Source organism: Drosophila nasuta, unplaced genomic scaffold (assembly GCF_023558535.2).
Source record: "Drosophila nasuta strain 15112-1781.00 unplaced genomic scaffold, ASM2355853v1 ctg14_pilon, whole genome shotgun sequence".
NCBI lineage: Eukaryota > Metazoa > Arthropoda > Insecta > Diptera > Drosophilidae > Drosophila > Drosophila nasuta.
The window spans coordinates 713429-740223 of record NW_026869386.1 but is presented as its reverse complement, the minus strand read 5'-3'; the positions used below and the strand labels follow the sequence as shown (position 1 = coordinate 740223).

The following is a 26795-nucleotide window of genomic DNA, read 5'->3' as shown; positions in this document are numbered from 1 at the left end:
TTTGTGGAAAGGGCATACACAAGATTAAAGACAAAATTTCGATTACGCTTTACATCGCTGTTTGTTTACGCGTCTTTGAGTTGAAAAGTGCAAAGCGGATCCACGATTCTTAGGTAAGTTACTCAAAATATTATATGTAAATGTATGTATTATATGTTTAATGTGTAAAATATTAAATAAACAGATAATAAAGTACGACAAGCAGTTAGAATAATGTATAGTTTTACAGTGGAAAACTACAATGTGCCTAAAGAATTGGAATTGGAAATTATGACAGAAAATCTACGTTATGGAATTAATGACAGGGGAATGCGGCCCAAAAAAAGAAGACAATTTCTTTGGTGTTATGATCGGTGAGTATTTTAAAAGATAATTATTTAAAAATCATTATCCACTTTAATCTATTAAGATTTTTTTATCCTTTATTTCCAGATTCAATAACTGAGGACCAGTTGAGAAAGGCCTTGCAGCTCCAAAAAACGATATTTTAAAACTCAATTTGCCTTAAAGTAATAAAAGTATCCGACTTATTGAAATAAAGAAAAATTAAAATTAAATAAAAACTGTAATTGTAATTGTAAATTTTTTTAATTTATAATGGCCGACCCCTCCATGGGGTCCGATGTAAGCACTTATTTTACCAACCCTTCAATGGGGTCCCATGTAAGCACTTATTTTACCGGCCGTTCCATGGGGTCCCATGTAAGCACTTATTTTACCGGCCGTTTCATGGGGTCTAATGTAAGTAGTTTCTTTAAAGACCCTAATATGTTGCACTATTTCACTAGTTCGTGGGTAATCGAGGCGGTGGCGATTGACCCTATTTGCGGACATTTCATACAAAAACGGAAATTAAAAAACGCATGGCTAGACGCCACTTTGTAAGTAGTGACTGGCTCCTGGTAGGTGCTTATTTCACCAGCAACGAACTAGCGCTCAGTACTGCAGGGTAGCTACTCAAATTGTTATTTTATTTCAAGAAATTTTTCAGAAATAATCAATATTGCATTTGGGTTTTTTTGCGGGTGGTTTCTGACGTGGGCGTGGTAAACATCTGATCTGCACTCAAAAACAACAAGGTGGAAGAAACTTATATTTTTTCTCTTTTTTTCTCTGAGATCCAGGTATTCATACGGGTGGACGCACCAGCAGACATAAGGACATCGTCTTGGTTGATAATGCTGTACAGATAATATATGTACTTTGTGGGGTTGGAGATGTCTCCTTCTGCCTGGTAATCTTGTTATTTGATGTACGAGGGTAGGCAGATAAAAAGTCGGCTTAACAAAGAAAAAAAATTTTTTTTTAATTCGTAAATATTTTATTCGATTAGTGTTTTCTATCAGCTGATTACTGTGAAAGTTTCAAGCGGTTTTATCAACACTGGTAATTTTGGCGGGACTTTTAGCGCATTTACTTTTGCATTGTCGTCAACATGAATAAAATCGAATATCGTGCTGTCATAAGATTTCTTTTTTTAAAAGAGAAATCCAACGACGATATTAAAAAGGAGTTAGACAAAGTTTATAAGGATTCAGCTCCATCGTTTTCAACAATAAAATATTGGACTGCTGAATTTAAACGCGGGCGGACAAGCATTTTTGACGATGATCGCCCGGGTCGTCCCAGAGAGGTGACAACACCAGAAATCGTGGATAAAGTCCATGGAATGATATTGGATGATCGTCGAATCAAGCTGCGAGATTGCAAATGCTCTAAACATTTTTCGGGAACGCGTTGGAAACATTTTACACGAATTTTTACACATGAGTAAGCTTTCGTCAAGATGGGTGCCGCGATTGCTCACAATGGAAAATAAACGCAACCGCTTGCACATTGCGAAGGAGAGTTTGACATTGCTTAACGCAAACAAAAACGAGTTTTTTCGTTGTTTTGTGACTGTTGTCAAAACCTGGATTCATCACCATACACGAGAGAGTAAGGAACAGTCAAAGCAATGGATTTCAACTGGATTATCTGGAAAAAGGCAGAACAATTACGGGAGAATACTATTCTATTTGATTCGGAGCTGAAGAAAAAAAGGCCGCACATGGCGAAGAAAAAAGTTTTGTTTCACCAGGACAATGCTCCCGCTCACAAGAGCGTTCTCGCTATGTCGAAATTGTGTGAATTGCACTACGAAATTCTACCCCATCCACCCTATTCTCCAGATTTAGCACCCTGTGACTATAATTTATTTCCAAACTTAAAAAAATGGCTTGGGGTACGAAATTTCAGTCAAATGAACAGGTAATCTGTGAAACAAACGCCTATTTTGAGGACCTGGACAAATTCTATTTTATGAAAGATATTGGGATCGGTGGTCCAAGTGCATACGTCGAAAAGGAGATTATGTTGAGAAATAAAAAAGCAAAATTAAAAAAAAAAACGTATTTTCTTTGTAAGGCCGACTGATTATCAGCCTACCCTCGTATGTATTGTAGATACATATACAATACAAAAATTATTTATACATTCATATGTTTGAGGTATACACACACTCAATTTATGTTTATATGTATGCATTTATGTACATATATCATACTAGTATGTATGAATGTGTAAACATATGCATGGATATATGTATGTATGTGTATACAAAAACCAAACTCCTGTGGGGCCGTCGCCCCAAATAAAACCGCATGACATATTGGCGTTTATTACAACAAATTGGGGTGACGATGTAGAGGCTTTACAAAGGCAGCCAGTTGAAACAGCAGTTCTGCGTAGTGGCAAAGGTTGGAGGCGGTGTAAGATAAGGAGCAAGACCAATACTCAATACAAGCACACCCTCGTAACAAATTGAACCGAATACAAGCCTAGAAAAGTATTGTCCAAAATACTTAAGAGCTGGAATGGGGAGAAAAACACTCCCAATGCCATTTAACAATTCTTCGATTTGCTCTTTGTTTTTGTCTTTGCTTTCTCTTAAGCCTTGACATTAATGTATGTATGTTGCCGTATTGTTATGATACTTCGATCTGAGGACCTGTGTGAAGTTTTCACTTTGGCATACCGCATACTTATAACTAATAAGTGACCATTTTTCTGTGGGTGATTTTAAACTTTTTGTTGTTTCGGTTCAGATTTAATTTTGCAAATGTTTCTTCAAGTGAAGAAAAAAATCTTGACATTATTATAGTTTGTCCTGCTTGATGTGAATGAGTCATTCACTGTAGAATCTGTTAACGCACAACCTAAACAGTAGAATATATTCTATCTTCTGGAATTTTTAATCTCGGAAGGAAAGTTCTTAAACTGCACTATTATGTTACTTGCTTTTATACATATAGATTTTTTTAAAGAAAATGAACAAGAAAGTTGCAGTTAAGAGTGCTTGAATGATATATACTCACTACCCAATGGTTGAATGTTATTTTTTTTTAATTCAATATATCATAATTTTTAAATAATTATAAATTTAATTAAAGCGAAATCCTTTAAAGATTTACTTCACTTATTTATTGTGATTTTATAATATTTAATCTTGGATCAAATACAAAATATAATTATACAGCCGGAGACTTTGGCAGTCAGAGCTTTAGAAATCCGTTAGTGTAAATTTTAAATATAAATAACCTTTTTTAATAAATAATTATACAGTACTGGGTGCTAACGGTCTTCGACTAGAAACTTAGATACCTTTCATTTAATTTCTAAGGGACTGTCCATATATTACGTTTTCTGCGATTTTTGACCCTCTCCCCCCCCACTAGTAATCAAAAGTAATCATTTGATGAACAACGCCGAAAGGTCGGTACTATTTCACTTGTTGGTGAAGTTTTAATCACACTCGCTTTTGACATCACTGTATTAATGACTATGAATGTGGTAGGAGGAACGTGTTTTCAATTTATTAATTTTTGATCGCATTTCAGTATTTCTCTTTTATCGAGACGAAAGTATACATTGCCATGCAGCTATTGCAAAGAAAGACGACGCTCCTTTTGCAGACGTAAGCAATGTTTCCGAAGCTTGTGCTATGTTGGTTTTTGTACCCGCTACCCATAGAGCAATTTTTTCGCATTTGTAAAGTAAAAGTTTATAAGATATGGAGAAATGTAAGAGTATCGAAAAACAAAAAGATTTCAAAACGATAAAAACAATCCAAAACGTGGTTTTAAATTTTCCAGAATTTAAAAAAATCTATAAACGTTGAAAATAATACTTTTATTCTTTTTGCTTTTGCATAAATTCAAACTACCCTGAACAATACAAGATAACATCTTAAAGAATTTAACCCCTATTTAAAACTTAAATTATTGCATACTTTTTTATATTCGCTTAACATTAACAATTAATTAATTAATTAATTTAATTATTTTAAAACTCTGAATTTTTTAAAATTGAGTAATAAGTTATGGGGAACATTATTTTCATGTTTGTGTTCATACAAAGAGATTTTCTAATAGATTTGCTAGGTATATTAATCGAATGTTAGCTTATGATTTTGAAACAACGTCAGTCCTTTTAGAACATTAGCTTTAATTCCAAAACATTCAATCCATAAATAAAATTTCGGGAAAGCATTTTCTTTAGATACTACACAAACATACACATTTTTTCCAAAAATACGCATTGACACAAAAAAAATATAGGCAAACATTACCTGACATTTGCCTTGTATGCACATATCCAAGCTTCCGGAGCGACATCGTGTTCCATCCTGAACACGTGCCGATAATTGCACAATGACACTCTGCTCGTCGTAATGCAGTGATTCCTCTCCATTGGCGCTAGCTGACTCTGGTGAGATGTCTTCTGTGAGATGAGCGGGATGACCTCTGTGAAAAAAAGATTACATTCAAGAGTTTCAAACATTATTTGAAATATGATTCGGTATATGAATGTGAACTTTAACATTTCCATTTGCGTTTTGGACGAAAGACGAACACGAAGCGAAAATTGTCTATATATTCTTTGGAAGACACCCACAAAAAGCAACTTCTAAAATTTTTTTTTTACTCTATTTTTATTTACTGGATCTTCTCTTTGTCTGTGGCTAACAAACAAAAGGTGAAAATTTTTTTTTTAACATTAATTAACAATTTTCATATACTGCTCTTGATTGCTGTCGTTGACACGAAGTCGAAAATGGTTGTGCATCCTAGTGAGTTCTCGTGCGAGATAGTTGGAAAGGTACATATAATATTTTTCCTTTCGTTCCGCTAATACATCTTTGATAGATTCAGGTCTCTCTGTATGTATTCATTTTGAATATACGACGAAGCCCCGGTAAAGATTTTCAAGATTTTTGACTGGCATTATTGCAAATCCCCACAATTAATAGAAGGACCTTGTAGTCGAGATTGAGAGAGCGTAGATTAGCCAATGGAGTTTAAGAGTGCTGAATAAAATGTTTTAATTCTCCTTTGGATTAAATTTAATTCATATTAATTAATTCTAAATATGTCAATCATTAGAACAACAAAGGATTATCTGTAGACTAATCACTCGGAATCCTGTGGCATGGCTTTTTACTATGATCTTTTTTCTATTATAAAACATTACCGTGTACTTATGTATGTATGATGATGATGTAAGTTCAATGATTTTCTTACCGGTTACAAAGTGATTTTAATTGCTTTGTATCTTGGTGCATAGTAAATTTGTTATATTTAAATTATAATAAATGCTTATGACTCTCTTTAGGGGTTCACCCATGTAAATAATTATGTACTATATGATACTCCTTTAAAGCAAAGAGAGTACGTGAATGTCTAGGTATTCTGTGATAAACATGCTTGGATTCATATAGCGCTGTTCAAAGGAATTCATCGATCCCTACGTCTATATATCTCACTGGCTCGTTTCAGTATCATACACAATTCAGTCAGTGCATATTTCTGAATATTGCTCTTCGTAGTTTTAATTGGAGCCCTAATATAAAATAAGAGGTATTAGTTTATTTTATTGGTTGTCCATCCTCTAATTAATTATTTGTCGGATTCAATAAATGCATGCTGTTTTAAAAATTAATTCTGTGCGCCCGCGTGTCAGCAAGCTCGTTCTTGGTACCGCTGGGTGACTTGGTGGTTCTGCCGTTAGTACATCAATAATTAGCAATGAGCTGAAAGAGCTTAGTAAAAACTGATTTGTCTGGCGTTGTCATCGTTGCTGGCGAATTCATCATCACTTCTAATAGAGGTTCCCAGGAAGGGATATAGATTTTAAGCTAGTGGTGTGTAAATACTGCTCTTTTAGGTGAACATGTTCACTTGTTCTTTTTTTCAAAAGAGTCAACTCACTCATATTGCTCACTTGCTCATTGCTCAGATGTTCAGTTGCTCACTGGTTGTTCAGTGCATTACCAAGCCAATAAGCACTGCATCTCAACGACTTTTCAAAAATAGATTATGTTACATATTTAATTTTCAAACTAACCGATATCTCTGCATTTTAATTTGTCGCATTACTTTTGCTTCCTTCATTGGGCATTTAAAAATAGTTAAATGAAATCCTTCTGTACTTATTCTATACTTATTGAATGGGAACAAAATGCGCGAAGAAGAGTAACTAAGCACAAATGAGCAAGGGAGCAAGTGAACAAGTGAACAAAAATGAGCAAGTGATCAAAAATGAGCAAGCGAACACAAATGAGCAAGTGAACAAAAAATAACAAAAAGGAACATGTTCGCTCGCTCAGTTGAGTGAACAACTCTTTTTTGTTCACTCACTCATGAGCAACCCAACACTATTTTAAGCGGGAGTCGGATAAAAATGAAGAATCCAAGGCAAGGCCAATTGGGAGTTTTGAATATGTCATGCTTCTTGCTATTGATTATTTTGAGTAAACATAATCAAATAGCAAGCGCAATTTTAGAGCTAGAGCCAATTTTTTTGTACACACAATAATAACTACAGTATTAATAATTTCTGAAATTTCTGCGATCGGATAAAAATGATCGATGGTATTTAAAAATGAAAATGACTACTGTAATCGTGTATTAGTTGATTTGGCTGACAATTTGATATACTCTGTACTCTATGGTAGATTTTTAATGTATATTATTTTAGAATATTTTTATATACTATATTATAACTTTGTGCCGGCAGGAAATGTATGTAACAGGTAAAAGGAGGCACCTCCGGCCCTATAAAGTATATATATTCTTGATTAGCATCAATAGTCGAGACGATCTAGCCATGTCCGTCTGTCTGTTTGTCCGTCTGTCCGTATGAGCACCTAGATCTCAGAGACTATAAAAGATAGATTTCGACAGCATTTGTTGTTTGCACGCAGATCAAGTTTGTTTCAAATTTTTGCCACGCCCAATTCCGACCCCGCAAATCAAAAAAAATCGAATAACAAGCGTAATTTTAAAGCTACAGTTGCGGGTGTATACAATAATAAAAGAATTTTGATTGCGATCCGATAAAAAAAATGTGGAAGTTATTAAAGAAATACTTTTGTATGGGCAAAAACGCTTAGTTAGTTACTTTGGCCGACAATCTGATATATTGTGCCGTCTATGTATATTGAATGTGGTACTATATCGATATAACAAATATATCGTTTGGTAAATATTTAGTATTTTTGTAGTATTTTCGGTATATTTTGAAAATAATTCCGGAATATTTTACTTTTATTAAAAATTGGTAGCGGGTATCTCACAGTCGAGTGTGCTTGACTTTCTTACTTGTTAGAAAATGGTTTTATTAAAAATGGTTAGTTAAGCACACTCGACTATAGTTTTCTTTTTTGTTCAGTTTAGATTTGAGCAAGTGAGTCAATCCAACAAGCAGCTTCGTTGGATTTTGATTTTTTTAATACGTCTATTTAAATAATTACATGTTCGACTATTAAATCTAAAAAAAAACTTGAACTGCCTACAACGATAACAAGTACCGCTAAATAATTGTTAACTCGGTTATAGTATCTGAGATACTCTTACGGACAGAGCAGAAGGAGATGGCTATATCGTTTTGGCTGTTGGTGCTGATCAAGAACATTTTACGTTATGGAATAGATATGCTTCCGTTTGTCTGTTGAATAAAATTCCTGTAGGTACAAAGATATAAAACCCTTCTTCACTATGGGTAGCTTTTCATTGTTGAATTGAACTAAAGAAATCGTTGGATAAGGAAGCTCACCTGCACGTAAGGGCGCAGGGCTCAACATAATCATAGTGTGGGGTCCACTTGTAGAGGGTTCCGTCATAGGGTACATCATTGTAAGCGGCACACTGATTTGCCCGGAAGTCCTGCTGCTCCGGACATGGTTGCATATTACAGATGCGATATCGAGCACTCTCGCCGCGACAGTTACCTGTGGTGCTGCACCGACGTATTTGCTGCATAATACCACCATCACAGGTGCGAGAGCATGTCGACCAATCTGACCAGGATGACCATTGGCCATATCCTCCACTGGACGCTAACCCTGAACTCAATACAGGCGCGTTGTTGCCGTTAGCTCGTTTTTGTTGCTAAAATTGAGAGCATATTGCGCTTGAGTTTTTTAATAAAAACTTACACCAAATTTAATCTTTTACTTCTAGTTCATTTTCTAAATCGGATGCCGTGTTCCATGTGTCGTCAAAAGCTTGACTTGCATTCAGATTCTTTCCAGACGTGTTACGTGCAATCAGCACACAAATACTTATCTGCAAATAGAAATACAATCAGAAGTGTAAGCAAGAAATTTACCAATGATGCATTTGAATATTACATAACTAAATCTTTATTGGAATAATATTGTACTCCAGAAGCATTATTAAAACCTTTAATAATAACTTGTCATACCTATTTTAAGCTGACCAATGCAAAAAGAAAAATTAATGACTTATTATTATAAAATTGAATCAACCTTTTGGAGAGAATTCAATTTAAATATTTTATAGTTGGTACTACAATTTTTACGGCACGCTAATTTTTATACCCGCTACACATAGGGTAGAAGGGTATTTTATAGTAACTTTGTGCCGACAGGAAATGTATGTAACAGGTAGAAGGAGGCATCTCCGACCCTATAAAGTATATATATTCTTGATCAGCGTCAACAGCCGAGACGATATAGCCATGTCCGTCTGTGTGTCTGTCCGTCTGTGTGTCCGTCCATCTGTCCGTATGAACACCTAGATCTCAGAGACTCTAAGAGATAGAGCTATAATTTTTTTTCGACAGCATTTGTTATGTTTGCACGCAGATCAAGTTTATTTCAAATTTTTGCCACGCCCACTTCCGCCCCCGCAAATAAAAAAAAATCGAATAACAAGCGTAATTTTAAAGCTAGAGTTGCGAATTTTGGTATATATAATAATAACTATAGTAGTTATGATTCCTGATCAAATAAAAATTGTCGAAGTTATTAAAGAAATACTTTTGTATGGGCAAAAACGCCTACTTACTAGGGGTCTAGTTGCTTTGGCTGACAATCTGGTATATTGAGCCGTCTATGGTATATTTTGAATGCGGTACTATATCGATATACTACACATACCACTTGGTATATTTTTAGTATTTTTGTAGTATATTTGGTATATTTTGATAATAATACCGCAAAATATATTGCTTTTATTCAAAATGGGTAGCGGGTATCTCACAGTCGAGTACACTCGACTGTAGCTTTCTTGTTTTTCATTTATTTATTGTTTATAGAAACATCTACGGAAACAACGCATACATTTTTTATCTAATCACAACTAAATTTGTAGGCATCATAATTATAGTTATTATTACAAGCACGGTTGCCATTCCGAAAAAAAATTTGTTGTACCAAAATTTTGAAAAAATTTACCAATTTTAGCAAAAATGTACCACAAATTTTTTCACGAAAGATTTTTTGTATTTCACATATTGTGATTCACAATATAGTATTATATAACTGTTTACGTAGTGATAGACCTTAGATTGGCGCATATGTACATATTTTCTCAATTGACACAATATGTCGCAAATCAATCAATGGTTCAATTTCTAACTGATACAAAATTTGTGTCTGGTGGAACAGAGCCATTTGTTAAAATAATATGTGTGAACATAAAATTTTGTGAAAAATTTAAATTCTAGACCAGGCATATTGAAAATGTACCAAAATGAAAAAAAGTAATCCAATGTATCAACGCATAAAAAATGTACCAGTTTTGGTACATTTGTACCAAAAGTGGCAACCGTGATTACAAGTACCAGAAATCTAGGTTTAAATTTACGCTGGTTTTTTTTAGCTGATCGATTTTTGGGGCGGAAATGGATAGCTCTATTTATCAGATAGACAGACCGACGGATAGTCATGGGTAAATCGCACCGGTTATTGACGCTGATCAAGAATATATGTATATATGCACATATGTATGTCGTAAAATGTTTGTCCATTGTGCATGCATGTACATATATTTTTGAGTGGCGACACGATGTCGCTAACGGTTCTTTTAACGCACAGCGGCTTAGGGAAAGAGACATACTCTGCTGCTGAGTAAGGTCTGTTCGTAGGGGCGTTGAAAAGAGATGGCATTATGATTTAAAATTATGAGTTAAAATTTCACAAATAAATGAAAAAATTAAAAACTAAAACTTAAGGCAGCAAAATCTTTGCGTTTCTCCGGAAAACTTGAATGCACCACAATACTTGCAAAAAGGTCAATTTGCCCAATGCAAACGCTAGGATACAAGCTGTAATCATTGCTTGATTCAAATCAGCACTTGATAAATTTGTTGCTCTCTAAGACGATTTTGAGCACCCCTGTTTTAATAATATATCTACGTAAGACGATTTTGGTAGGTATCCTATGTCGTATTCCTGGCTCTAAGCTACCTACATGTATCTATATTTATTAACGAAACTGCTTTTGGTATTAGTGGGTGAAAGGTTGAAAGGAAAAACCTTATAGAAGACTTTTCTACAAACATAGTTATGTGAATCTGGTAATTATTTAGTTATGAGTTCAAGCAGTTTCAATAACTCATTTCTACCCCAGCCACAAGCCTAAGCATGGCAATTCAAGCATTCTTATGCATACATATGTATGTATGTATGTATGTACATAAATACATACGAGTTGAGGGGAGTTTTATGTGCTTGTGTGCTTGTGTGTATTTGTATGCTTTGAGTATTCCAGACTCCATTATTGTTGACGTCCTCATCGTTGTCTTGCCACGAAGTCGCAGTAGGTATTAAGTGAGTCTGCGCTTATACATGTTCATACATATGTACATACATACATATGTTTTCCTGACTTCATCATTGTGGATGTCGTAATGTCAAGAAGTCACAGTAGGTAGTTCGTTAATGTGAACAGCCGAGCGAAAACATAAATGGTCCATAAACTCGGCTGGGAAGGTAAATAGTACTTTAATAGTTGAAATTTTTTAAAATTTAATTCCTGTATTTAAAACAAATAAGTATGTTCAACAAATTTATTTTTCACATAATTTCAAAGTGGCACCATACTTTCTTTTGAAATTAGAATATTTACGTAATTCTTAATTTGGGCCATTAATATCTCGTTTGACTATACTGTTACCGAAAAACACACACATTCAAAGTTTATTTAGTATAGGCGGCAAGCGCTTGTTAGGTTGAGACAATTTGTGCAAAAATGCCCCCCTGGAGTTGCAACGATGCTGTGTTTCGTGTCGGGGGAACCGAAAGGTAAGCGAAGTTCGTTCACGGTTTATTGGTATTTTAACTGTATCACCATATGTACATACTTCTTGTAGGTCAGGACTCCTGCCTATGCGATTTTATGAGTATGTATGTATGTACATACATATGTACAATATATCTGAATGTGTAGAATGTCGGCTGAAGTGCGAGTCTGAGTGCAGTCGGATAATGTGTCAGTTGCGTTACGTCAGTTATTTATTCAAAGCGACAGGAGGCATAAAACATCAATGAGCAAAATTTTCCGTATGCGCAATGGTCGACCAACTTGCTGCCAATGGGAAAGAGGGAATATGATGGTTTTGAGGGACAACGGCACACGGAAACAAAGGTAAAACAATAACAATTGAAAGCTGCGCTAAACTTTGACAAGAAGTCGCTATGGCAACAACATGCATAAGTACGAACATTAGACAAGCAACGATTCAGAGCCGGTTCTAACTTGACAAGGGATGGATGGATGTTGCTTGTTTAACTTGAATAGAAGTTGGGGCTTGGGTTTAGGTTTCAGCTTGAGTTTTGGGGTGGTCGGGACATGAATTGATGATTCGCTTTTGTCCATACATCTACTCGTATACCTTGTTTACCTAGCTGTCTTTCTAACTGTCTGGTCCTGTCTATCCATTTGACTGACATTACTTTGTCATTAATTTTCGATGGTCGCACTTAACACACGTGCACCATACATTCATAGCTCAAATGTCCGACGTACCCAGCATCCCTTGTCTACTATCTAAAAATGAAAGTGGGATATAATGACGTAAGTAGCGCTACATAAATAGAATTTAGACTACTCTTTTTTTCTTCTCACTCTGTCTTCCATTGTGCCTCTTTTTCTCCGTCTATGAGTTTATGTTTTCCCCTTACTTGGCTAACTCTACTATTTTCCACATTTTTTTAACACCCAGTCGCAGTCTAATGCCATTTAACTGCTGTAAGTGGCCAAGGGCTTAGCTGTAGTAAACTGTTTTCGGTTTGCAGCTCGTATTCACTCTTATCACTTGTCTAACTCTTATGGCTTCACATTCAATCTAACCCGTCAACTTTTTGCATTTACATTTTCTTCATTTTCTTTCAACCAGGTTTATTTAAGTTTTTATACTCGCTACTCGTAGGGTAGAAGGGCATGTTAACTTTGTGACTCCAGCGTGAAGTATATATTATTGATCAGAGCTAACAGCCGAGACGGTATAATCATGTCCATCTTTCTGTCTGTCCACCCAGTCGGTATAAGCATCTATATCTCAGAGACTATAAGAAATAGAGATAGAATTTTAGACAAAAGCAATTGTTTAAGTTATTAAAGAAATAGTTTTGTATGGGCAAAAACACCTTCTATGTATGTATTGTATGTATGCGTATACGTATATACATGCTCGTCTATATTAGTATCTGTATGCATAAAAGGTTCATAAGCAATGCGATAGCTCTGGTGGTATAGTGCAAGCCGAGCATGTTGTGGTGCTCGGGTTCGAGCCCGCTCGGAAAACAAACTTTTTTTTTTTAACCACCCTGTCGGTGGTGCTCGAGTTCAAATCCCGATCGAGAATATATGCATATTTCTTTTTAATATTTTGAGATTATTACCGCAATATTTTGCTTTTATTTAAAATGGGTAGCGGGTATCTCACATTCGAGTACAGTCGAATGTAGCTTTTTTACTTGTTTTTATGATATCTTTCGGATAGAATTCAATTAGTTTAGTAGTATCGCACAGTTTGTCCTATACTTCAGCATGAACCTTTTTTCTGGAATCCGCCATATAGGGTTTATCAAGACCGGATTGAGTCTGGGCAGAAACAATTTCTGATTTTGTATCTTCGCAGTTCTAAATTGGGTTCCTAATATTTGATTACCACTTCATATTAGATTAGCTTAGTAGACTAATTGTACTGAACCAATTTTCTCTGCGTATTAATCATATCGATAAACAGCACTATATTTAGTGATTCTTAATTTTATCCATTTCAGTTGATAGCAGATTACTCACCGCAATACTTGACGTCCACTCGTACGCCTTAGTCATTAACACGCCCTCAACAACCATGCAACCTAGAACGTAGCCAAGCAAGCAAACAAATATCTGCAGCATACATACAAACTGACAAAAAGGGAGACAGTCACTCAATCTGAGGGCCAAACTGACTATATTCTAGAAAGCAGGAAAAATAGAGGCACACGTAAAAATATGGTTGCAAAGTTAGATGGGAATAGAAGGGCGGAGGCCTGCCTGAGACTGACTACAAACAATTCGACAACAGTACTAATAGCAAAACATATTTACTATGCATTACAATAAATCCACTCGAAAAGTGGGCGAAGCAAACCGGCATCCAACACAAGTGAAGTATTCACAAAGGCATTTGGGAAGTTTCAAGTGGAAAGAGTGGGCTCGGAACTAAATAAAACAATTTTTCCTTCGATACTGCCTCATTTTGTACAAAAGGCTTTCATGTCACTCCCAACAAACTCTTGAACACGCAAGTCAACAATTTACTATATGAAGAGCACTGCACACTTCGGCAAATTGACAACAGAAGAAAATATATTAATATACGATTTACGTATCTCTTATAACTATAACTCACAAAAACAATGTTACATTTGCGAATAGAAAATTTGTTATTTACCAAAAAAAAAAAATAAAAAAACTAAGGATGAAATTGAAAGTTACCTTAATTACGAAAATATAAGTCGGTCAGGTACTTTGACTTACCTACGAAATTAATCAAAGCAGGAATAGTTACCGAATTAAGCTGTTAGAACATTGAATATTCGGCTGCCCGTCCTTTTTAAAATCAATTTGTCGCTGTGACTGCCATTTTTGGGTTTTTTGTTAACCATTCCCCCCACTTCACCTCAAGTGAAACGAAATGTACATTGACATCGTTCTCCGTGGTTAATGGAGTTGCTGTCGTTGTCGTTGCTCAACATTAAAATTAATTACCACAAATGGACAAGAGTAATTAAGGGCGTTTCTTTGCCAACCAAGTTTCGATTACCTCTATATACTTTTATATATAGCTTACATATCCATGAATTTGTCTACTTATATTAATGTGAATTCCAGGCTGTTACGAGTATATATTATATATAGTACATACATACGGTTGTTCCCGGGCTAACTCTAGTAACTGGTATATCAATGACATACATAAGTGCATCCATATTGTGAGATACGCGCTACCCATTTTGAATAAAAGCAAAATATTGCGGTATTATTTTCAAATAAACAAATAACAAAAATACTAAAAATATACCAAAATGTATATTTGTTATATCGATATAGTACCACATATATACCATAGACGGCACAATATACCAGATTGTCGGCCAAAGCAACTAGGACCCCTAGTAAGTAGGCATTTTTGCCCATACGAAAGTATATCTTTAATAACTTACACAAATTTTATCTAGCTTTAAAATTACGCTTGTTACTCGATTTTTTTTATTTGAGGGGTCGGAAGTGGGCGTGGAAAAAATTTGAAACAAACTTGATCCGCGTGGAAACATAACAAATGCTGTCAAAAAAGAAGTAGAGCTATGTATATATCTTATAGTCTCTGAGATCCAGTGTTTCATTCGCACGGACGGACAGACACACAGACAGACAGACAGACGGACATGGCTAGATCGTCTCGGCTGTTGATGCTGATGAAGAATATATATATTCTTTATAGGATCGGAGATGCTTCCTTCTACCTGTTACATACATTTCCTGTCGGCACAAAATTATAGCGGGTATAAAAATGCCAAACTAATTGCTCCCACTAAATGATAATACGGTTTCTGATAAATTTTTAAAAGTTGTAAACGCGTAATCAATTAGGTATATAATGCAACCATAAGATACATTAATACACTTCGGAGAAAAAAGTTATGAATTAGATTATCACGCTCAGTATGCGGCTAACTATTAGACTAACTCTCACGAACTACTAGTATGTTCGGCAGTTCGGCGAGAAACAGTCGTGCAATTTTCTGTCAACAGTTGAGCTTTATCCTAATGTGTGGGAGTGCGTACTACACATCTGCTTAAATATTATATGCAGATTTTTAAATATTTTCTTTTTAGACTATAATTTGGAATTTCTTAAAAAAAAAAAAAACAAAGAAATTTCTATAATTTATCCAAATATTATTCAACATTTGCATTGATATACATTATTATTATTAGACTGGCACAATCTTATACAGAACTCTCCATGAGAGTGCCGACTGTGTCTGTGGTGCGGTGGCCATTCTGTGGATATATTTTGGTGTGCCCGCGGCTACTTGCATAACTTGCAAACTATAAATAATAATGCTTCTGTTTATTGTTTTTGAATAGCAAACTCATATTTATATAATGTCTTCAAACACCGCAACACAGCACGAGACAAAAAAAACTAACATTTATATTTAGGTATTGGCAATAAAGTGTCCAAACTACGCTAATATACATATGGGTAATTCTCTGACGGATGTCGCGATGTGCGACCATCTTTTCAGAGGAAAAAAAAAACATAACCTGAAACAATTTTAAAAATATATTATATTATATTATTACTTAATTTAAATGATAGCAGATTCTGAGCTAATATGCCTGTTAGGTATTGTTTAGATATCTGCTAATCGATAACATTTATTTATCCGCATTGAAATGACGTTCGCAAAAACTATTACAAAAAAACAGATATCCGCTATCCAATTTGAATAAAGGCAAAAGTGCGGTATTATATTTCGGTAAAATATTTCTTAAATAACTTTTACAATTTACATCCGATAACAATCAAATTCTCAATCGTCTCATATTGTCTCGTCTGTTGACGCTGATCATGGGGATTGCTCTTTCTGCCTGTTGCATTACATACAACTGAGAAGCTAGAATTCATCCAGATAAATCATACTCACCAGGAACTAACAAACAGCCTCTGTAAATGTGAGGTAAAAAGATCATAGGCCACATTACCTAAACCTTTTTGCATTCCAGCTTTCATTTACTAAAGCCAAACTTAACACTGACAACTTGGTTCCGAATTATAACTGGTCCTTGGATTGCAATGCTTCATTGGCTCTAAAAATAAGAGTTGAAGGGAATATCCGCAATCACAAGGCAGCACGTGCTGCCACTAGAAGGCAACCCGTCAGAAATCTTTCAGCCAAAATCCTTTTCAAAAGCTAAACTAAAGGCAACAAATAAACAGCAGCATGAGGCTAATAAGGATTCAACCCAACTTTTTTGGTCTTGTCTGAAGTTTCTTTGGCTTGCCCCAGCAAAATTATTGGTAATTTGATTTTATATGATATAACATTTGTAAAAATTTGATGCTTCACTTTTTTCTAGAATTCTTCAAAATGTATAAATGTATCGCTATCTACAAAAAAAGAATACGTGTCTCAAATGTTGTATTGTAATTTGATAAAGGTTGACAACTAGAGTCATTTAGAGTCGAACTAAAAATTCCTGTTTTTGCTCAAGGGGTAATTAAAGTCTTTGGCTCAGGGTTTAGAGGGATTTCAGTGTTATTGAAATGCCAAATTCATTTTAAATTTCACATAGCTTTTTCAATTCGTTATCGACAAATTCTTAAAAATTCAAGAATTAAAAAGAAATTATAAAAAGTAAGAAAGCTAGAGTCGAGTGTGCTCGAGTGTGAGATACTCGCTACCCTCTTTGAATAAAAGTAAAATATTCCGGTATTATGTTCAAAATATACCGAAAATACTATATATTTGTTATATCAATATAGTACCACATTAAAAATATACCATAAACGGCACAATATACCAGATTGTCGGCCAAAGCAACTCAGACCCCTAGTAAGTAGGCCTTTTTGCCCATACAAAAGTATTTCTTTAATAACTTCCACAATTTTTATATGATCGCTTCCTTTATTTAATTTTTATTAATTTTTATCTAATCGCAATCAAATTTTCAGAAATCATAAATACTACAGTTATTATTTTATACACCAAATTTCGTGTATACATCACCGTTCTAGCTTTAAAATTACGCTTGTTATTCGATTTTTTTGATTTGCGGTCGAAAAAATGATGGCTCTATCTCCTATAGTCTCTGAGATCCAGTTTTTCATACGGACAGACGGACATGGCAAGATCGTCTCGGCTGTTGACGCTTATCAAGAATATAGGGTCAGAGATGCCTTCTTCTACCTGTTACATACGTTTCCTGCCGGAAAAAAGTTATAATACCCTTCTACCCTATGGGTAGCGGGTATAAATATACCTACAGAATCGATTTATAGTTGCACGATCTTTCGATGCTTTCAGCAGCATTACAGAATAAAAAGCTAATACTCTGCACCAACACAAAGTTGAAATGTCATTATGTTCACACGTAGACACGTACTTATCTTAATATCCCCTCGCAATGCCCAAAATCGAAATATCTTTAAAATTAAATATTTGCACTGAACATTGCGTTATTTTCGTTTTGACTTATACCTCAAAAAATAGTTAATATATTTTTTAACATTACGGACAAATGCAAATATATGTATATATGTACGTACACGTGCATTCACATGCATACATATATAAATACATACACATGTATCTATGTGTGCAAAAACGCGTTATTGTTGCATTAAAGCGGCTAATAATTAATACCATTTATTAAAATTGCTTCTCGAATATCCTATAAGAATCTTTTCACAACCAAATTTCCAAGAACTGATAAGACTATTTAATTGGTTTAGTTGGTCAACCAAATGAGGCACGCTGCAGCAGCCGTTTGTCGCCATACAACATTATTTCTTTAATAACTTCGGCAATTTTTATCTGGTCGCAACCAAATTTTCAGGAGTCACAAAGACTATAGTTCTTAATGTATATCCCAAAATTCGCGCTTTATTATTACGCTTGTTATTCGATTTTTGTTGATTTGCGGGGTGAAGTGGGCGTGACAAAAATTTGAAACAAACTTGATATGCGTGCAAACATATCAGATGCTTTCGAAAAAAATTATAGCTCTATCTTACTTAATTATACATATCTTCTTGGCTCATGACGTAGATAAAAAACATATACATTTTATGGAGTCGGATCAGTCTCCTTCTGCATCTTACATACATTTCCAGTAGGCACAAAGTTTTAACACCCTTCTACCATATGGGTAGCGGGTATAAAATTATTAATCATTGAACTTACCACGAGCAAAGTTGCCCGACTTTTTGTAGCCGTCCAATAAATTTGCCTTATCATTTTTATCTGAATTTTCTAGTTATCATTTCTGGCTGCTGTAATAAAAGAAATGAATATATATATAGTAGTGGAAAGATGGACAGTTAAATGTAATGGTAACCTAACAAGGCATTGAGCATTACTACTTAAGTTAGGCAATAACATTATTTAGGAGTATGTATGTACTTAAAAAAATTTATATACACATATATGTACATTATTTATTATCTACAGTTATTGAACATATTTACAGATTTGAGTAGTAGGTGGCAACTTTGGTTGCAACCAGATAAAAAAATGACTCTTATAGGTGTTGAACGTCAACGAGTGCAGACGTGTATTTAATTCACTTTGTGCTCCGGAAGACAACCAAGTAAAAAGAAAAATAAAAAAAAAACAAAAAACCCCGATATCAATCAAATCAATCGGCGAAAAGACGCTTAGTGCGATGAAAAGTCGCAACTTACTTTTATTTTGTGTTTAAAACTAGTGCACTTTTGTAACTAATAATAACACAAAAAAAATCAACATAAAAAAAATAAGGTGATGAACCAAAGCGAACTTCGGTCACAGCGCCAACGTCAGCTAGACGAGCGTCGGCGCTCTCTTAGCAATGCATACTTCACTTTCGTGTCGACAGATACAGGCGAAGCAACAAAAACAAAAGCTTCTGCCGATCAACCGCGAGCGTTAAACCCAACACCGAAAAACGAACTCGAGCCTACTCTCAACGAAAGGGCGCGCTCTCTCTCTCCGTCTACGTTACCGACAGCGCAATGCGACGTAAGCGATGAATGTGATTGCTCTGCCTCGCCCCAACTGTACACATGTCTCGCCACGGTTACTAGCACAGTGACGTCAGTAGCAACTGTAAATGCAATGACAACAACAACAACATCAACATCAGTTTCGTCTGTATGCCCGATACTGTCGATCGTTCTACCTGCTGTGTCAGCTGAGCTAGCAACTGCAGCCAGTGCGCTGGCAAACGCACCAAGTAAAAAGCAAGGTTCGACCATACAGACTGGCATGGATCGCTACGTAAACATTAAACGAAAACAAAGTCCTCAGGGTTCGAAAATGGGTAACGCCGCAAAAATCAATCGGTCTTCCTCCAATCAAGGAACTGCGCAGAGCCCTAATACATCAAATAGATTTGAAATTTTAGCTGACACCCCAACGAAATGCCTTCTACAGTCTCGGATGTGGACAAGAGGAAAACGAAGCCGCCTCCGCTATACATCCGAGAGAAAAATTCTAACAACCTTGTGAACACAATAATCGATCTTGTTGGTAAAGATAGCTTCCACGTAATCCCCTTGACTAAAGGAGACATTCATGAAACAAAGGTCCAAGTAAAAAAGCGAAGAAAACTTCAGAAAATTGACGGAGTTCAGAAACGCCAAGAAAAAGAGCTACTATACTTATCAGCTGAAAAGTAGCAAAGGACTACAAGTGATCATAAAAGGCATCGAACCAGATGTTAACACAACTGAAGTAGAACAGGCACTAAAAGATAAAGGTTTCAACGTAAAAACCGTTATAAATATCCGCAATAGAGACAAACAACCGCAACCTCTCTTCAAAGTAGAACTCGTCCCTGACTCCACGACCCTCAAGAAAAACGAAGTGCATCCCATCTACAAACTCCAGTTCTTACTGCACCGTAGAATTACAGTCGAAAAGCCGCACAAACGTAATGGCCCGGTCCAGTGCGCAAATTGCCAAGAATACTGCACACTCCGCTCTGTATGCGTCGCTTGCGGTGGACTGCATACATCTGCTGAATGCAAAGCACAAAAGGACACAACCACTAAAAAAATGTAGTAACTGCGGAGGAAACCACACCGCAAACTACAGAGGCTGTCCAGTATACAAAGAGTTAACAACGCGATCACCATTAGTACCCTTCAAACTCACGTCTGAAGTTTTCTTTTCGTCAACAGCCTGGTCTTCACCCGGTAGTTCCAACGTAACTAAAAACGTAAGCTTTGCAAGCGTTATAAAATCGAATCAGGCGAGCCCTGCTTGCAATGACCAATCACCACCTACAGTCCCTTACCAACCCGTAGAGCACAAAGAATATAAAATGGAAACGATGATACTCAGACTGCAACAAAGCATGGAGGAATTCATTGCTTTTATGCGAACAACCATGCAAAGTCTGATGACAAATCAAAATATTTTGATTCAGATGCTCCAAAACACACTATCAAAATAATCAATGGCTCCCCTACGCATTGCACTGTGGAATGCCAACGGCGTTCCACGGCACAAAATTGAGTTAGCACAACTCATGAATGACAATGAAATCGACGTAATGCTACGTGCAGAAACCCACCTTACCAACAAATACAATTTCCAAATCCGAGGGTATTTGTTCTACAGTACAAATCATCCTGATGGAAAGGCCTATGGAGGCACTGGAATACTGATTAAAAACCGCATTAAACACCACTTCCACAATGCATTTGCAACTAGCTATCTGCAAGCCACATCTATCATTCTACAGTTGGATTGTCACAATATAACACTAGCCGCGGTATACTGTCCTCCTCGCTTTGCGATATCCGAAGCCCAATTTATTGACTACTTCAACTCGCTAGGCAACTACTTTATAGCAGCAGGAGACTATAACGCCAAGCACACGCACTGGGGATCTCGCCTCGTGTCCCCGAAAGGAAGACAGCTCTATCAAGCAATTATAAAACCTAGCAACAAACTTGACTGCGTTTCCCCTGGTTCACCTACTCACAGGCCTAGTGATCCAAGAAAATTGCCAGACTTGATTGACTTCGCAGTTACAAAAAACATCCCACGTAATCTGATTAACGCCTGTTCTCTCCCGGATCTATCGTCACACCACTCGCCTATACTCTTCAGCTTAAACCAACAGCCAGTTAGTAATGACAACCCCGTCCTGTTAACCTCTAACAGCACAAACTGGGTCAAATTCAAAAAATACATAAGTTCACACATTGAACTTACACCACGGCTAACCGACGAAGATGACATCAACAGAACCGTAAACAATCTCGAGACAGTTTTGGCTTCAGCGGCTCGAATCGCAACACCACGTAGGCAAAATATAACACTTAACACAAAGCACACGAATGTAGAAATAGAGCAGCTAGTTCTGGCAAAGCGTCGCTCCCGGCGCGAATGGCAACTATCTCGATCGCCATCCGCAAAGCAACAGTTAAAAAGAAGCTTCACGTCGACTCACCCAGGCTCTACGACAAGAAGAAAACAAATCCCAACAGCGCTATATATAACAACTATCTCCAACCAGCTCAAAATTCCCACTTTGGAAAGCTCACTCAACACTGAGCGCACCAACAGTAACGGTTACGCCAATACGGACCCCTGCAGGTTGCTGGGCCCGAAGCGACAAAGACCGAGCCGACACATTCGCTGCCCACCTTCAAAATGTTTTCCAGCCAAATCCAGTAACAAACCTGCCTAATATACGTTTGCAAACAGAAGTGGACTTTCCTATTGCCGAACCAATTGTATTTCGAGTATGTGAAGTCATAAAAAATTATAAAAGAGAAGCTACAACCACGAAAATCTCCGGGCTGCGATCTAATAACTCCAAAAATGCTTATTGAACTCCCACTGTGCTGTTGGTACTATATGCCAACTCTTCAACGCGATGACAAGAATCGGCTGCTTCCCGAATAGGTGGAAAAAGTCAATCATCATAATGATACCAAGGCCAGGAAAAGACCACACGATCACCTCCTCATACAGACCAATAAGCCTACTTTCGTGTCTATCAAAACTCTTTGAGAAATGCCTTCTAACTCGTATCATACCATACTTAAGAAGACACAATATTATCCCAGCACATCAATTCGGTTTTCGCGAAAAACATGGAACTATCGAACAGGTGAACCGCATAACATCAGAAATTCGAACAGCATTCGAGAATAGGGAGTACTGCACTGCGGTATTTTTGGACGTCTCTCAAGCATTCGACAGAGTATGGTTTGACGGCCTAATGCACAAAATCAAAATAATGCTCCCTAATAGCACACATAAACTCTTGAAGTCATATCTTTACAACAGGATATTTGTAGTGAGATGCAATACCGACATGTCAGCTGAACATTATATCGAAGCTGGTGTTCCTCAAGGCAGCGTTCTCGGGCCGACTTGATACCTACTCTACACTTCTGATATCCCTACGAGTAGACAACTGACTATGTCTACGTTTGCCGATGACACCGCGATTCTTAGCCGATCTAAATCTCCACAACAAGCTTCAGCGCAACTTGCGACCCATCTGGACGCTGTAGAGAAATGGCTCTCAGACTGGCGTATAAAAGTAAATGAGCTAAAATGTAAACACGTAACTTTTACCTTAAATAGACGAAATTGCCCCAACCTTACACTTAACAACACCGTGCTTCCTCAATCAGATGAAGTAACGCATCTTGGCGTACATCTCGACAGACGGCTAACCTGGCGCACGCACATTGAAGCTAAACGAACTCACCTAAGGCTGAAGGCAAACAGTCTGCATTGGCTTATAAACTCCCGCTCACCCCTTAGTCTGGATTACCAGGTCCTACTCTACAACTCCGTTTTGAAACCAATCTAGACTTATGGCTCTCAGTTGTGGAGGAGCGCCAGCAACAGCAACGTAGAAATCGTGCAGAGAGCCCAAGCAAAGATCCTGAGAACTATCACCGGGACACCGTGGTACTTTCGGAGTGAAAACATTCAGCGAGACTTGAATATACTTCCCGTCCGAGATGAAATAGCACAACACATGGAAAACTACTACATCAAGCTGTCGAACCATCCAAATCACCTCGCTAGAGCACTAACATTAGTATGCAGCCGTTCCCGCCTTCGTCGTAACGACCGTCCCATCCAGCGACAATTACTAGGACCGCCTACCACAAATACAGTTTAAGAAACTGTTAGAATACTGTAGTATTTTTAAAATTTAAACACATTTTGTTAGTCTCGTAAGAGAAGATTCAAAATATAAAACAAACAGTAAAATAAAAAAAAATGCCCATGACTTTAAAATATAGTTACGATACAAAAGTCTTTTGGAATTATTTTTATGAGTAATTCCCCTAATACAATAAGCATTTTTGGTATTTTTTCCGAATGCTGCTGCGAGTGCTTAGCGACTTAAATTAGTGATAGATATTGACAAGTATTACAATTCTTAAAAATAAGTGAGACAATGTTAAAAGTATAAAGTTGTGTTTGAAAATTGTGAGATGATTATTTCAAAAGGAAATGAGGAAATTAATATTTCAGTACATATTTTTATGGAAACCAAATAAAAACCTTTCTATATAAAGAAGTGTAGGGTTAAATATAATTTGGAATGTATGAGGTTTTTATTTAATTTCTGTTTCTGGTAAAAAGACGCACAAGTGGGGCTTGAGAAGGTGTTTGGAACTATATTTTATTCTTGGCTTTACGTTGGAGATAATCTATAAATCATTTGGTCTTGTCTTTGGATTAACTTCTGATATTGTTTTGCATTTAACTTCAAACATTTCTGTTAATAAAATATTAAAGTAATCTTTTATAGCTTGATCTCATGTTGCTGGTATGATAATTAATATGATACGCTAATTAAATAATTATATTGCCAAATCATACACCACTTTTAAGAAAAAAACGTGTTTAAAATTCATCGTCCGCTTTTGTAGAAAGGTATAATAGAAACATGAGTGGTGTTGATTTATCAGATATGTTACATAAATTATACAAAATTCATTAAATTTTTACTTTCCAAATTCATTGATTGGTCTGTTAGAGCGAAGCTCACTATCTTCTTCAAAAGGTATAGAATCACCGAAAATGTCAGTACCTTGTCAATACTAAATTGGTTACTGGGTTCACTGAGTTCCAAAGGTGGTGTACTGCAGGATTTCTTAGTAAGGACCAAGGGACTTAGAGTATAAAAAAATCAAAATAAACGTTACTTGGGGCTCCTATTAATTATTTATTTCGTTAACTGCTTGGACTGTTGGTTGTAGATACATGCAGATACATCGATTACATACAAACGAAAGCATAGCTAGCAGGCGTTTTTAAAAACTTCCACAATTTTTATCTGATCGCAACCAAATTTTCACGAATGACAATTACTATAGTTGTTAGTGTATATACCAAAATTCTGCTCTACCTTTAAAATGGCTTGTTATTCGATTTATTTTGATTTGCAGGGGCGGCAGTGGGCTTGCCAAAATTTAAAACAATCTTAATCTGCGTGCAAACATAAAGAATGCTGTCGAAAAAATTATAGCTCTATCTCTTATAGTCTCTGAGATCCAGTCTTTCATACGGACAGACGGACATGGCTAGAGTGTCTCGGCTGTTGACGCTTATCAAGAATATAGGGTCAGAGATGCCTTCTTCTACCTGTTACATATATTTCCTGCCGGCACAAAGTTATACCCTTCTATTCTATGGATAGTGGGTATAAAAAAACAAGTGCTGTCGAAAATTAATCTATAGCTGTATTTTTAATAGTCTCATACTTTTTATACGGACAGGCTGTCAGTCAAACGGAGATGGGTTTATCATCTGTGCTCTTCACATTGATCAAGTGTTAATATGTATATATGTATACTGTATTCGGAGATATTGCAGATCTACTCTTTGAGTAAGACCAATTGGGCAAAAGAAAGTGAAAAAACCAATAGGTGAGCCATATACATTCAAATTTTTGTACATCGTTGACTTAAGATTTTGTAAAATTTAATAATTCCTTAGTAAACCATTAAGGTTTAGCAAATCTAAGTGGAACAAGAACTGCATGGGAGTTTAAGGCAAAATACAAATCTTCATCTGATATATACTATACATATTTCAACACTAAAATAATTACGACCTAAAACAACAATTATTAGACTCCGAAACCTTAGATGGGTATCTTCAGAAGAGGAAAGTGGAGACGTTCTCGATGGGTCAATAGCAAAAAACAGATCAGGTGGTCTTCCCAGACAATTTGGTGTATCATTAATCTGGGACAGTGATACACACGAAACACATATAAAAACATTAATTAGCGAGGGACGCAATCCAATATTAAAATAACCACGGTTAGCAGATCACGATCAAAATTCTTACTTTTAATTATAGAAAACAAAGCTGGAGGAATATACGAAAAGAAGATAAAACAAGTAAGAAAGTTACAGTCGAGTGTGCTCGACTGTGAGATACCCGCTACCCATTTTTAATAAAGGCAAAATATTGCGGTATTATTTTCAAAATATCCCGAAAATACTAAAAAAAAAACTAAAAATATACCAAATGGAATGTTTGGTATATCGATATAGTACACCATTCAAAATATACCATAGACGGCACAATGTACCGGATTGTCGGTCAAAGCAACTAAGAGCCCTAGTAAGGCGTTTTTGCCCATACAAAAGTATTTCTTTAATAACATCCACAATTTTTATCTGATCGCAACCAAATTTTCAGGAATCATAACTACTACTATATACTATTCGCAACTCTAGCTTTAAAATTACGCTTGTTATTAGATTTTTTTTATTTAAGGGGGCGGAAGTGGGCGTGGCAAAAATTTGGAGCAATCTTGATCTGCGTACAAATATAACAAATGTTATACAACAAAAATTATAGCTCTATCTCTTATAGTCTCTGATATCCAGTGTTTCATACGGACAGACGGACATGGTTAGATCGGCTGTTGATGCTGTTCAAGAATATATACACTTTATAGGGTCGGAGATGCCTCGTTCTATCTGTTACATATATTTCCTGCCGGCACAAAGTTATAAGACCCTTCTACCCTATGGGTAGCGGGTATAAATACTAAAACGTAATTTTACCTCCACCAGCACAATATCAGTAAGGTAAGCACCACCACCACAGTTTATGTGTCTGATCATTTTCGTATCCATAAAAAAATCGGTGATGCCTTGAGAGTCTGCGTTTGACTCTTGAAATTATCATGGCGTATGACATACAATGTATGTTATGTAGAAGTGTGCCTCAACTC

General features: G+C 36.2%; 1 protein-coding gene across 1 annotated transcript in view; it reads right to left on the bottom strand.

Annotated features, from left to right (window-relative positions):
- The window catches only part of LOC132797543 (protein madd-4), a 109440-nt gene that overhangs the window by 73743 nt on the left and 8902 nt on the right, over positions 1–26795 (bottom strand). The window contains 4 exon segments of the mRNA XM_060809290.1: positions 4610–4784; positions 8095–8429; positions 8496–8606; positions 18755–18843. Coding sequence (XP_060665273.1) covers positions 4610–4784; positions 8095–8429; positions 8496–8606; positions 18755–18808 — 675 coding nt within the window. The 5' untranslated portion in view covers positions 18809–18843.